This window comes from Equus asinus, chromosome 21 (assembly GCF_041296235.1).
Source record: "Equus asinus isolate D_3611 breed Donkey chromosome 21, EquAss-T2T_v2, whole genome shotgun sequence".
In the NCBI taxonomy this organism is placed as follows: domain Eukaryota; kingdom Metazoa; phylum Chordata; class Mammalia; order Perissodactyla; family Equidae; genus Equus; species Equus asinus.
Genome location: NC_091810.1, coordinates 94065493 through 94079361, shown reverse-complemented (window position 1 = coordinate 94079361; position 13869 = coordinate 94065493). Strand labels below are relative to the sequence as shown.

The following is a 13869-nucleotide window of genomic DNA, read 5'->3' as shown; positions in this document are numbered from 1 at the left end:
TAAGTCTTTAGGTCCAGAGATGGAGTGCAATTGGTGTGTCTGAAGGACTGGAAAGGTCAGAGCAGCCGGCATAGAGTGAGTGAGGTCGAGCAAGGAGGTGAGAGAGGTCTGGGTGGGCCAGATGGGGAGGAGTTTGGGTTCTATCCCGAGGGAATGTGTACAGCCAGAAGAGCAAAAGGCTGAGGAAAGATTCCCCAAAACGCCTGCCTGAAGAACAAAGGGCATGTGGTGGCACAGAGAGCAAAACAGGAGAGACTTTTGAGGAGCAAGTGATAAATCCTCCAGCAGCAGAGAACACTTTCCTTTTATGTTCACAACAGGGAATGGCTCCTCTTTTGTGAAGGACAGAAGGAAAGGATGACCCGGTGAGCATCACTCAGCTCCACCCACAGCCACTCGTAAGCTAAGGGCCCAGCAAGCCCACTTGTCCTGCTGCGTATGCTTCACTTTCCTCTTCCAACGTAAGGGCTTTGGTTTACATGGTGATGTGTATATCAGTGATGTGGGGTTGGCGAGCCGAGGAGGTGAAAGAAAGATTTCTTGGACTCTGAAGGTCTGGCAGTAGTGCTTTTTTATTTACAGAATAGTGTGGAATAGCATGGGGACAGGACCCATGGGCAGTAAGAGCTGCTGCAGTGTGTTGAGGGTTAGAGCTAGATTTATAAGGCATAGATATGTGACTTATCTCTTTACAAGACAAAGGAAAGAATATGTAAAAAAGTCGTTAAAATGGTATCAGTGCAGGTGGGGCCTGGTTATTGGGTGGTCCTATAACTGTAGATAAGAATCAGATCTGATTAAGTAAATGGCTGAAGCCATCACCTTAAATATCATCTTCAGCTAAAGACAAAGGAGGATGTTGGTGGTGGTGGGGGAGTCCGTTACATGAGGTTACCAGACAGTAAACAAGAACAAGATTATGCAGACTGAAGTCCTAGCCTTCCCCATTAAGAGTTTCTAGAGATAAGGTCATCCCCTCTTCCTCCTGGGGCAGAGAGGGAGATGCCCCCACAGATGGGGACTTCCTTCACAAATGCAAATGTCTCTCATCAAAGGGCAAGCATACTCTACCTTTCAGAGTCTCTTTCCTGTCTGCAGTTTTCAAAAGTAACCAGCCCAAAATAATCCTCATCATCAGTACAGAATCAATGACCCCGGGACTTTTTAAGATAACTGCAAAATAGATTTCAGTGCTATGTGCGGTGACTGTGCAGATGAGAAAATGGAAGTGCGCAGAAGCTAAATGGCTTTCCAAGTCAATACCGGCCTACGCTGAAAATAGCATCACTGTCCACTTATCCCAAGGTTACTGTTTGTTTTGCATTTAGCTCACGCCTCTGTTTGGGGAAAGCTGTCGGGAGTTTTATGGATGGCCCACCACAGTGACGGACGGAACCATAAACTGCCTCTCTTGATCCACAGGTGCAACACTTCGCTTGGACGTCTGGGATGGATGGAAGGAATTTCTGATGGGTTGTCTCCTCGGACAAAAACTTAAAGTGCAACGCTATTTATCAAACGAAGGACCAGTACTCAAGTACGGAGATAAAGCCAATGCTAAATTAGTTTAAGTAATCTTCACTAAACTTCCATAGGACACTGAGTCTGCAGCTGACTCTGCAGCTGGGGTGCTGCTCGGGCCAGTTCCACTTAGCACGCCCCAACCAGACATTCTTATGGAAAGGTTGCTAGAACAAGGCAGCAGGGGTGGCTCCAGGGCTGACAGCCTTTGGTGGTGGATCGCAATTCAGGTAGACTGTCCTCAGGAAACACTACTTAAATGGTCTGGATATCAGGCTTTTAACAGCACTTTTACAGGCTATCAGAATAAGTACCTTGCCACTCTCACATTCAAGTATGTTAAAAAACACTAAGTGCTAATTGATTGGCTGAAAACATTGGCTGCCTCTTCTCAAGCTCCTATGCAATTTTTCAAACTGCATTTAATACAAGTGTTCATACTTTTGCCACACATGTACACATGCATACCTACAGACAAGCACACCGTGTGTGGCTGGGGCCGTGGGGGAGGGAGGCTCAGGGAAGCAGGTGGACATTTTAACGTCATTCCGCAGTCAGCGGCTTCCCAGATGCATAAGCCACAGCGCCCTTCGGGTTTTAATTCCGCCGCGTCTTAGAGCAGCGCCCCCTCGTGGGTGATTTCCTCGCTGCACGGAAGCCCACACCCACAGGAGCTCTGGGGGCTGTGTGAAGGGACACACTGCAATACCAGCTTTTGCAATTTTACAGATATTCAAATATTTTAAATTAATTTCTATTTGGGGATAGTGATAATTCTCTTTTTTCAGGTTCTGAATCCAAAGAAATAGCTGTGTGGCACTGTTACTTTAAATAGGGCGCATTTATTGAATACTTTGTGGCAGACACTGCTTTCTATTTATTACCTCATTTTGTACTGATAAATTTATGAGGTGGATGCTATTTTGTCTTGTTTTATAGATGAGGACACTGATGTTTGGAAATCTGCCCAATGTCATACAGCTAGCAAGGGCACAACTGGGTATTGGATCCTGACAATTTAACACCCGTGCTCATGTGCTTAACCATCTCCACTTGACCTAATCTTTAAATAAAATCTGAGAGCTTGGGGCTGTCAATGATCACACTGAAAGCTCCTTTTATTCCTCCACCCAATCAACAAATATCTATTCAGCATTGACTATGCACTGTGCAAGATCCTAGGAATATAGCAGTAAATAAGATGTGGGCCTGCCTTCAGCAAGCTTACAGTCTAGTAGGAGAGACAGAAAACAAGTAACCCATTCCCGCAGAAGCAGAATTGCAAAATGTTTGGGAGTATAAACCCAGTGCCCATCCGTCTAGGTTCAAAGCCCCACTCCCACTGTGTTTAGTTGTATAAATTTGGGCAAGTTATCTAAATATCCTGTACCTCAATTTCCTTTTCCATTAAATGGGAAATAGTATCTATCTCATAGAACTTTCTAGAGATTAAATGACCCAGTAATTACAAGGAACTTGGAAGGCTGCCTGGCACATGGGAAACAGGATATAAGTGTTGGACGTTGTTGCTGTTCCTATTCAGTGTGAAAAGTGTTGTGACATGGGCATGGTGCAAGATGACATGGGAATGTATATTATGGACAACGAACTAGACTTAGGGGGTCATGTAAAGCGTCCTGAGTAATGGAATTTAGGTTGAGACCTGAAGGGTTGGTGCTCAGGTAGATGACAGAGAGAAGAAAAAAGATGTCCCCAAATAGATGGAACCATGTGTACAAAGAGCTGGGGGGCAAGAGAATAGATTCAAGGAACTAGAGAAGTTCCACGTGGTAGATCACAGAGTGAGAGGGAGCTACTGGCCCGAGGCTGGAAAGATAAGAGGCCAGCTCAGGCAGGCCCCTGCAGGAATGTAAAGGAATTTGGACTTTATCTTTTAAGCGTTGGGAAGACATTGAAAGTAGAGACGGGCCATGATGAGATCTGCATCTTAGAATGCTGGCTCTGGCTGTGGTGTAAGGAATAGAGGCAGGCAAAGAGAGAGCGAGACAGTCAGGAGATGATGGCAGCCTGAACTAGGATTATGGCAACAGAGGTGGAGCTAAGACAGATATATTCAGGAGGCAGAGTCAACCGGTCTAGATAGCAAATTAGATATGGAAAGAGAGGGAAAGGAAGGAGAAGACAAGGATGAAGTCTAGGCTCCCAGCTTGATAATATGGTGCATAGAAGGTCTGTTCATCCAGGAAGGGAACCTTAGAAGAGGAGCAAGTCTGAGGGAGAAGATGAGGAATTCAGTCATGGGCATGTTGAGCTTGAAGAGTTTATTGGACCCATAAATCCAACTGGAGATGTTTGAAGGAAAGATGTGGGCCAAGAACCTGGGGTGCCAGGGGAAGGATAGCTGCCCAGCCACCCAGAGATCTCAGGGGGCATCTTCACAGTCCAGCTAGGAGGGAATCTTCTCCCCAAATGGAGAAAACTGGTCATATTGAAAGATGCTGACTTGCCCTAATGAATTTCAAAAGAAATTTATGTGAACCAAAATACCAGCATATTAATGTATAACCCCAATTAGTTATAATCTAACTGCCAGAGGGTCCTACACACCCATATGTTCTGGGCAGATCATCTTCCTCATACAGAAAAATTATATGGGAAGCCACATAGACATCAAAAGATGGTGTGGTGAGCATGCGATCAGAGACAGGAGAGTTAGGTATATGCAGTAGATCTGGGATGATACCAGGTTAGCTTGCCTCCATCTCTACAATGGGGCCAGAGAGTTTTGCCCAAGTGTACCCTAGACAATACCTGGCGGGACTTTGTCTAGTTTGCCTCCCTAACTCTCGTTTCTCCGAACAGCCTTCACCAGTCTCTCAACTTATGCCTTATGGGGTATTGGCGGGATACCAGGAAGGCCAGTGCGGCTCTAGCACAGTGAAAGAGAAGGGGAGTGGGGCAGGACAGGCAGGCAGGGGCAGGGGACAGGGGCCTTGAGGCCAAGGTGAGGAGTCTGAATTTCAACTGCAGTGAGAAGTTCTTGGGGGGTTGGCAAGAGAGGATAGGCCGCTTGCAATCCATGGTCCTCCAATCCAGTCACTGAGGACCGCGTGAGGAAAGCCCACAGGGAGCTGAGAGACCAGAGCACTGGTGGGGGTGCTGGTGGGGCAGCCGGTGGTGTAGACCAGAGTAGCAGGAGAGACTTTGAGAAGCGGGAAAATAAGGGTTGTCAGAAAAGACAAAGCAAACATACAGAAATTTCAAATTTCTAACATGTGTTGAATTCCTTCTAACACTTTCCGAATTAACAGAAAGCTTGATATTTTCCCTGAGCATTTGATTTTCCTAAGAAAGAAAACCGCTCCTAAGAAACCAGTTTGGATTATTATTTACATGTGCCCAGTAAGACGATGTGTGTAAGCTGCATCTGTGCTGTTTAACCTCTATGTTACTCTATGCCTTTTCTGAAAACATTTTAGGTAAAAGTAAGAAGTGAACATTTTAACTAGATGTTTCGTGGGTATTAGTGTCCCTACATTTGTGTGTTTGCTGAGTCACTGAACACCCCTCTCCTACTCGTGTCACTCCTGCAGGTATCAGAAAAGGGTCGCCCTGTACATCGCCGCCTTTCACGGCCACATCGAGCTCACTGAGTGGGCCCTGAAGCAGGGCGTGCGGCCCAACGAAGCGGTGGGTGCTCACCCCTGTCGAGCATGGTGCCACGAAGCCCTTCACGCGGACGTCGCGAAATGCCCCATTCACGCAGCTGCAGAGGCGGGCCAGCTGTTGATTCTGAAGGCCTTTGTCAACGGCAGCGTGCTGTGCCTGGAATGCAAAAATGCGGAGGGACAAACTCCCCTGACCGTCGCGTTCAAACACAGGCACAAAGACTGCGTGTTATATCTGTTGAGTAAAATGTGGTCCACAGTTTCTTTTCCGAAAATTTCAGTCCCCATGAGGGTTTATATTAAAATAAAACAATGGATCCTGAGAGCTCAGAGTCACGGCCTTAATAAAAGCCAGCTTTGCGGAGTCAGGGTCTTTGGGGCCAAAGTCGGGGACACTGTGATGGTGGATGGTTTCAGCAAACCCAGAATGACCTCCAAGAGCTGGCATAAGGCTGAGAACCAGGACTCGCAAGGCACCGTGGGCAAGCTCCCGCCCCTCGGGGAGCAAACTGCAGGCCAGAGACCTGTCAGTCCTTGGGCCATTCCACAGCAGGGCACAAGGGAACCAACCTGCAAAGTTCCTCCGCTGGGAGATGCAGATGTGTTCTCTGAATTGCAAAGATATCAACAACAAAATCGGAAAAAAGTTACTGCCGCAGCTGGGAAAAAAGTGAAGCTCATAAAAAATACGTATCTTCCTCAAGTCCCCCTCCCTCCCGTTTCAAGAGTGGGCTACTCACACCCCTCGTTTTACTACGCAACCCGCAGTGCTGACTTTCTACTCAGATCCTCCTTCTCATCGTTCTCTGAGCACAGCGGGAGGACTCCAAGGGAGAACGCCATCTACTGCTTGGCCGTCGCCAGGTAATGCTTTCTCTGCAAACATGCGGGGACAAACCTTTAAAGGGGCAGGGCCAGCGCAGGAAACGGTCCAGGCAGTCCTACAACGCCCGATAGCTTAATACAGGTTGTCCACTTCAAGGACCTCATCTCAGTCTCGGGTCCAGGAGAAAATGAACTGATTCTATCGGCCAGTCCAGTCTGGGTAGCACTTTGCTCCTCAAGATTTCAGGAAGGGAAGAGACAGTGGAAAGAGATGCATCAAATTCTCTTGCTGCTGCTTCTTGTTCTTTTTTTTTTTTTTTTAACTAATAAGACGTTAATTATAACTAAAGGGAGAAATGTGGGAGGGAGATAGCAAAGCGTCGTGGAAGACTGGGTATAACGGAAGTGGGAGGAAAGAAAGGAACAATTTAATGACAAACTGAACCATAAGGACTTCAGCTGACTTACTGGGCAAGATATACAGGTTGGGGGAGACCTATACTGGATAGGGGGAGAGAATTGACACTAATATCTAAGGCCAGTTAAAAAAGTAATCCATTATCACATTTAAAGACATAAACAAGTGTATCAGAAGTGGACTTTTCAGGCACATTCATTTCATAAGGTAAAATTTTATATATTGGTCATCAGATTTCACTGAAAACACAACTCTGATCAGATCTCGGGGCCCATGCATTCCTTATGAGGTATGACTGGGTGCCCACATTACAGAAGAAATACAGATTTATGAATGGCTTTTTTCCTTACTCAGTATATTGAGAAGGAAAGGAAAAACAAGCCCGGGTTGTTTTAGCTGCCTTTTTGTTTTGGTCCTTAGCTCGGCTCTACTTTAATTCAGCGAGGTTGTTGCCACCTAGCGGTGGGAGTAATTTGGGCTCCAAAACGCAAAATTCAGGATCCAGCGCAATGAGGTTGACCCCAGATGAAGAAACTGCTTAACAGCTGCAGTCTTTGTAATTTGTGAGGTATAAAGAGATCATGTAAAATTCTAGAAAAAGACTGGAAAATGATTAATTAATTAATTTTAGAAAGACTAGAAAAAATTATATAGCCCATCTTAAAATCAGGCTGTAAACATAAGAAAGGAAACACTGATTAGTTTTATCAATAGATGCACATTAAAAATGAGTTTACTTTCTACACATCCAGTAAGTGCTTATTATGGCCCAGCGCAGTGCTAAGCAGAGCGGAAACTTGCAAAAGTATCTGTGTTTAAGGTGGGGGTGTGTGTGGTTTTGGGTGAGAAAGACTGCGTGTGTGTAGCGCTTTCTTGGGGAGGAACTGAGTTGTGAAGCGCATCGTAAAATGCACAAGGAGCACTATTCTCACATGTACGGCGTGTAGAGCTTTTACATTTGCATACATCCACATACCCACCGCTCAGATCAGACACAAATATCCCGGCACCCCAGAAAGTTCCCTCAGGTCCCCTGCCGGTCAATAACCCCTCCCAGATACAAGCGTGACTCTGATCTCCATCAATGAAGATGAATTTCGCTTGTTCTTGAATTTCGTATGAAGGGCATCATATGGTATGTACCTTTTTATGTCCGGCTTTTTTGCTCAACATAGTGCCTATGAGATTCATCTATGTTTTTCCATGTATTGATTCTTCTTATTTCTATCTAGTGTTCCATTTCTGTGTAATATTCCGTATCAATTTACCTATCCATTCTCCTTTTGATGGGCATTTGAGTTTTACCTAATTCGGGGCTCTTTTGAATGAAACTGTCTGATTATTCTCACATATGAGGTTAGTGGACTTTCACATCCATTTCACTTGACTCTATACCTAGGAGTGGAACTGCTGGGCCGTGAGGGAAGTTTAAGTTTAGCTTTAGTAAATACTTACAGTTTTCCAAAGAGGTCACACCGGCGAGCTATTTTTGTAGGTCTATCTCATGAGGATTGGAGCTATCCAGTGGAGGCAATTTCAAAGTTGAGAGGGGCATTGCTGGAGCAAACATTTCCTTAAAGAAAGAGGCTAGTGCAGAAGTGAGGCTCCCAGAAGGAGGGGTGGTCGGTCTGACTGTGTGCTGCCCCTGGCTGAGTTACTCTTAGCCAATCTTCTTTGCAACCTTACTGCTTCTCTTTTCCCAGCACTTTCCTCTTCCCTCTATTCACACTCTGTCCTTCCTGCCCATCTGTTTCTGCCCCTTTCATTGCCTCTCTCCCAAGATCTGTCCCAAGTCCGCCTGTTGGTGGGCTGTGGTGGGGGGAAGGGGACCTGTAGCCCCTGCACAGCTCTTTTTGGTCTGGTTCCTGCCCCTCGTACGAGCCGTGAAAGCACTTGTGTCTCCTGAAGCATAGGCAGCCAGGCAGTCTAAGCACCTCCCACGAAAGGCCAGGACAGCTCTTGTGCCAAAAAGACACAAACATGGGGAGCATCTTGATGGCTGGGTCCACTGTCACCAAGCTAGTGTCACAGCCAGGAGATGAGGAAGAACCTAACGTGACCCTTCATGATGGAAACCCAGGGAAACTGTGTCAGGGTGGGTGACGTAACCATCAGATGTTCCTGAGTGTGGGGAGGAGAGTCTCCCAAACCAGGAGCCCACACATCTCATCTGGCATCATGAGAAGGCACTTGCTGGACCACAGGTCATGCAGGAACTCCACCTTTAGATTCATGGAAATATACTCAGGGCTGACTCAAAGATGGCATTGCTGTAGTTGGCTCAGATCAGTGTGAACGTGGGTCTGAGCTGTGAGCACACGCGGCTGACGGACAGGCAGTGACTGACGCCAGACTGAGTCTCACCCCTCAGAAGAGAGTGTCAGCTTTATAGAGACCAAAGAACATCTCCAAGGCCTGTCTAGAAAACAGCCTTCCTTGTCACTTCTGTCCAATTCCAGGGAGGTCTGTGTGACCTGGAAGTCCAGTGTAGTGAAGATTCAAATGTAGAGGGCTGGTCCAGAAGGTTGAGTGTCCTGAGCGGACTGAGAAGAGACGGCCATCTCCTGTGGTGACTCTGATGGGCTCTCGTGCGCCTCACGAAAGTAGAGCTCTCTGTTTTTTAATAAAAAGCACCAGGGATGGGGCAGGGGACCTCTGCCACAGTTTAAGCCACTGTGGTTGATGAGGGTGTTTGCCTCAGGCTTGGAAAGCGAACGCAGGGAATAGCCTGCTCGGCATGGCCACGCCTCTAAGCCCCACTCTTGACGTAGGAGTAACTCCTCCCCAAACTCGTCTTGGTGAGTGGCCTGTGTGTTGGGGATTCTAGGAACAAAGGACAGTTGGCTCTCCTGAGGGGGAAGAAAGCAAAAGAGCAGGTGGAGCGGAAGCCTGTGTGGCCTATAGGCCGTGTTGGTGCAGAGGGAAAAGCTGGGCAGTGGAATACTTCCCCTTAAAAAAAAGAATTTTAATTACAAATACAGTAATGTGCTCTCCGGGAAACATCCAAACAACACGGGAATAGACAAAGTCAGCATGAAAGTCTCCATCCATGCCCTGCCCCACGCCTCTCCCCTCTCATGCGTCCCAGCCCTCTCCCCAGAAGGCACCATGATCACTATTCGGTTTGTAGCCTCCTAGAACTTTTCTATGTATCTCAATACATGTATGTGAGACACGCATATGTGCATGCCCTTTTTATGACGAAAGGGACCTTACTGTACTTATTCTTCCAAAATATATAGCTCTCGAACATGTCTGTCCAATCTTTCCACACTGGGGAGAATGAACTACCCCATCCTTTTCATGGCTGCCTAGTATTCCACTGTGTTTCTGTATAATAAGGTATTTAACCAGGCCCTCTTGATTTACATTCACGTTGTTTCCATGTTTCTGCCATGATAACAGTGGTGCAGTAGATCTTTTTATATATAACACTTACTCATTTGTGGAACTATTTCTATAGGATATTTTGTTCAGAGGACATAGACATACTGCTAAGTTAACTTCCTAAAAGGTGGTACCAGATTATCCCCATTTATAGAGGATGAGAGGCTACTTTTGAGTTAATGACAAATCTCTGGCTAGAAGGGACCAAGGCCCAGAGGGCACTGTAGTGAGGGGTAGACCTGACAAAGTCTCTCAGGGTCAGTCTGTGTGGAACAGTGTTATAACCCTTCCCAGAGAAAAGACTGTCAGTAGCACCCCCGCCCCAACTAGGAACAAGTTTGGTGCAAGTCAGCTGCCGGCCCTTGTGGCACACGGCCTGCCCTGCGTACTTCCCAAGTATGCCGTGTAATGGGCACGGAGCAGGTGTTTCCTCTCATCCTCAGGGATATACACCACCCTCTCCTGTCACTCCCCCCAAGTCCCCCTTCATCAGGTGCTAGGGCTCATGGGAGTGGAGGCGAGGGCTCTGCTGATCTCCTTTTACTGGCAAGTCTGCCCATTTTGCACAAGTGAGCATGCGGTCCCAGGAAAGTACAGGTGGCAAGCAGGGCGCTGTTCTCGTGCATTCCATAGCACCGGGGTCCTCTCCTCAGTTCTGCTTTGGATGAGAAAGAACGCACAGGAGGAGCAAAGGGAGGCATGAGCTGGGCCTTCAGCCTCATCACAGGTCAGAGAGCTGACTGAAGCCTGAGGTTCAGCCTCCCAGACCAGCTTGTCAAACAGCTCATGCTCAAGCCTTGCCCTCCAGTGAGGCATCTTGAATTCCATGACCCAACCAGGTGGGAAGAACCTTGTGTCTTGAGTTCACTTCTGCATTTCTAGCATAGTGCCTGGCATATAGCGAGGGCTCAATACACAGTGGTTTAATGATGCGCAGAGCCAGGGAGAGCGGGATATAGTCATGCCATCCTTTCCTCCCGGAGCTGGGAACTCCTATGCTGAAACGTAACGCTGAGATTCACTTAGGTGGTTGGGCTGATGGTCCAATTAATGGTTATTAATGGTTATTCATACTGAGCTGAAGATATAGTGGTAGGGTGACATTCCTAGTTTTACCACTGAAAGTCCTGTTTCCTGGGAAATCCCTCAGTCCTGGGCAAACCACCCCCTTCCATGGGGTAGGAAGTAGGTAGGAGGCTCGCAGAAGTCCTTTTTTAACAGGCAAGTCACATAATCAATTTTCATTTATTTTTGAAGACAAATCTGGTGGAGACGCGTGGAAGAGTCACAGGAAGGAAGTAACACTGAGAGTGGGGGAGGACTACAACAGAGTTGCAGTAAGAGAAGCAAGAGAGGATAAAGCCCTGGACTAGAGCCGAAGGAGTCAGGGAGGAGGGGAAAGGTGAAATATCACAGAGATCGCTAAGGAATAATCTACAAAATTTGGTCACAAGTGGGTGTAGGAGTGGACAGAGAAGGAGGAATTGAGCTTCGTTTCCAGCTTTGGAGATGGTGAGGATGCAAAGCCACCGCTTAGAGCAAGGAAACTGCAGGGGGAGAGGCGTAGGAAGAAGATTTGCCTTTTAAGACATGCAGATTGGAAGTGTCTGTGGGATGACCAATTACTAAATCTGAAGAAACGTCAGGATTTAGGAGTCACGGATATGGGAGGTGAAGCAATTAGTGCATGAGGCCTCCCAGGATGAGCGTGTAGAAGGAGAGAATGGCAAAGGACAGAATCTTAGAGGACCCCAACATTCAAGGGAATGTCAAACCCCTCTGTGTAAATCACACTTGCACCCTAGAAAGTAGGAATAACCACATTCAGATTTACAAGTCTTTATTAGTATATAGCCAGAGAATAGCTGTCAGGAAACATTAAGTTTCACTGCATTTCAGTTAAAGGCTATCAAAATATCGAATATTTTATCAGTGAAGAAATGTGTGTTTGTGGCGGGGGAGAAGGACGAGAAGGGAGAATAGGCTGGGGAACATGTTCCGTATAGGGATGCAGGGGGAACAGACGGAAAAAGTTTCAGCCCAGAGAATTCCGAATGACATTGAGTGGTTTTCTAATTGTGGGTTCTAAGCTTCCAGCACTGCCTGGAAAAACGTCATTCCCCTGCTTTACAAGGATCTGGTTTTAGAATGATTCCTCTTTCCTATTTTACATCCTACCTCATGTGAGAAGATAAACTACCCACAGCTATAAAATCAACCTAAATTTTTCCATCATTTCAGCTATAATCGGGGACAAGATTGGATCTCTTTATAAATTACGTCTTCTTTTCTTGCAGTGCCTTTAAAGAGAAACGATGGCTTCAGCAGTTAGGAATAGCAAGAGTTCTAGCAAAAAAGAGCATTTCTAACCTGACTACCCAAGGAGGCCTGACAGCATGTAAAAATCCTTGGGAAACTGAAACTGCACTGAAAAGTCATGACAACCCCAGTGTGGGCAAAGACCTGTTCAAACAGAAGCTCCAGCTCTAGTGTTAACATTCCTAACAGCTCAGCCTATAATTCCTAACAACAGTCCAAATGCTGCACGACTTTCAACAGGATATTTAATGTCTAACACCATGTTTTCTTGAACTCCATCACACTAAGTGAAAATCTAGGCCATTTGTTTTTGCACAAAGAGTCTGAGGAAGAATTCATAAGAACCTGAGAATGCAGTCGCCTACAGGGAAACTGGGAGGATGGGAAACAAGGATGGGAGTGAGAATTTTTACTGTTCCTTTCTCTTTTTTGGTTTTCCTGGGTTTGTTTTTAATGCTTTTATTTTTTTAAACCATATGAATTGTAGTCTATAGTTAAAAAAAACAAAGAGAATTCTGTAAGCACAGGGAAAGCCCCTAGGACACTTACAAAGACCATGTACTGACCTCAGACATCATCTGAACTTCTGCTAAAGCATTGCTTTCTATTAGTTTTTACAAACTGACGTAAAGTTTACAAACAGTGAATTGCACAGATCTTAAACGTAAGATTCAATGGCTGTGACAAATACATAGATCTGTGTAACCAACACCCCAGTCAAGATGTAAACACTTCCATTACCCCGGAAAGTTCCTTCAGGCTCCTGAGTCCGCCCCAGTCCCCTCCAGGCGCACGACTCTGATTTCTCTCTCTGTGCGGTTTCCCAGTCAAAGGAATCATACAGTCATGCACTTTCGCACCTGGGTTATTCTGCTCAACTTGACGTTCTGAGATTTATTTCCTTTGTTGCATGGATCAGTAGCACACCCTTTTGTTCTTTGCCACTCTATGTAGTAATGGCCCCTAATATTGGTAACTTTTGCTCTACTTTTATTTTGTCATGAATATTCAGTCTTGTAATGGTTTTATCAATCTTACTAGTTTTATTAATTTTTTTTATAATGAACTATTACTTTTGGTAATTCTTTCTATTATATATTTGCTTTCTAATTTGTTAATTTCTTTTTTCTTTTTCTTTGTTTTTTTTAGTTTCTACTTCTCTGATTAAGTTCTTTATCTGTCATCTAATATTTTGGACATATTATTCATAGTTATTTCAGAATCCAAGTCTAATATCTCCAATATCTATACTTCCTTCATACAGCTCTTTCTCAGGTCTTTTTTATTACTAAGTAATATTCCATTATATGGGCACACCATAATTTATCTCTCCAACTGTATGTACATTTGGGTTGCCTCCTGTTTTGTCATATTGTGAATAAAACAGCTACGAACATTATTTTAAAGGTCTTTTTCTGGACATATGCTTTCATTTCTTTTGAGCAAATACCTAGGAGTGGAACTGCTGAATAATAGGGTAAATGTACACTTAACATTATAAGAAACTGCCTAGAAGTTCTTTGAAGTGGTTTTATGATTTTACATTCCCACTAACAATGTACAAGTGTTCTGGTTGCTTCACATACTTGCCAAAATTTCATGTCATCAGCGTTTTTGACTTTTAATTATTCTAGTGGGTTTGAAATGACATCTCATTATGGTTTTAATTAGCATTTACTTGATGACTAATGGTATTGAATGCTTTTTCATGTGCTTTTGGCCATCTGAATATCTTTTGTGAAGGGTCAAGTCAGGTCTTTTGCCCATTTG

At 45.3% G+C, this 13869-nt stretch overlaps 1 protein-coding gene and 1 long non-coding RNA gene across 19 annotated transcripts in view; one reads left to right on the top strand and one right to left on the bottom strand.

Annotated features, from left to right (window-relative positions):
* The window catches only part of LOC139041478 (uncharacterized), a 46367-nt gene extending 34286 nt beyond the window's left edge, over positions 1-12081 (bottom strand). For both annotated transcript variants that reach the window (XR_011496691.1, XR_011496690.1), the window contains exons 1-2: positions 6049-12081; positions 5185-5307 (exon numbers count right to left, since the gene is read on the bottom strand). This is a non-coding gene — a long non-coding RNA (uncharacterized lncRNA). The remainder of the gene's footprint in view (positions 1-5184; positions 5308-6048) is intronic.
* The window catches only part of ANKUB1 (ankyrin repeat and ubiquitin domain containing 1), a 51363-nt gene extending 39093 nt beyond the window's left edge, over positions 1-12270 (top strand). For 9 of the 17 annotated variants that reach the window (XM_070493646.1, XM_070493649.1, XM_070493647.1 and 6 more), the window contains 3 exons: positions 1423-1537; positions 5076-6014; positions 12078-12270. In XM_070493646.1, the coding sequence (XP_070349747.1) occupies positions 1423-1537; positions 5076-6014; positions 12078-12270 (1247 nt within the window). Of the gene's footprint in view, positions 1-320; positions 1306-1422; positions 1538-5075; positions 6015-12077 lie in introns of all 17 variants that reach the window. The other 8 variants (XM_070493652.1, XM_070493658.1, XM_070493657.1 and 5 more) reach the window with 1 other exon arrangement.
* Positions 12271-13869: the final 1599 nt, after the last annotated feature.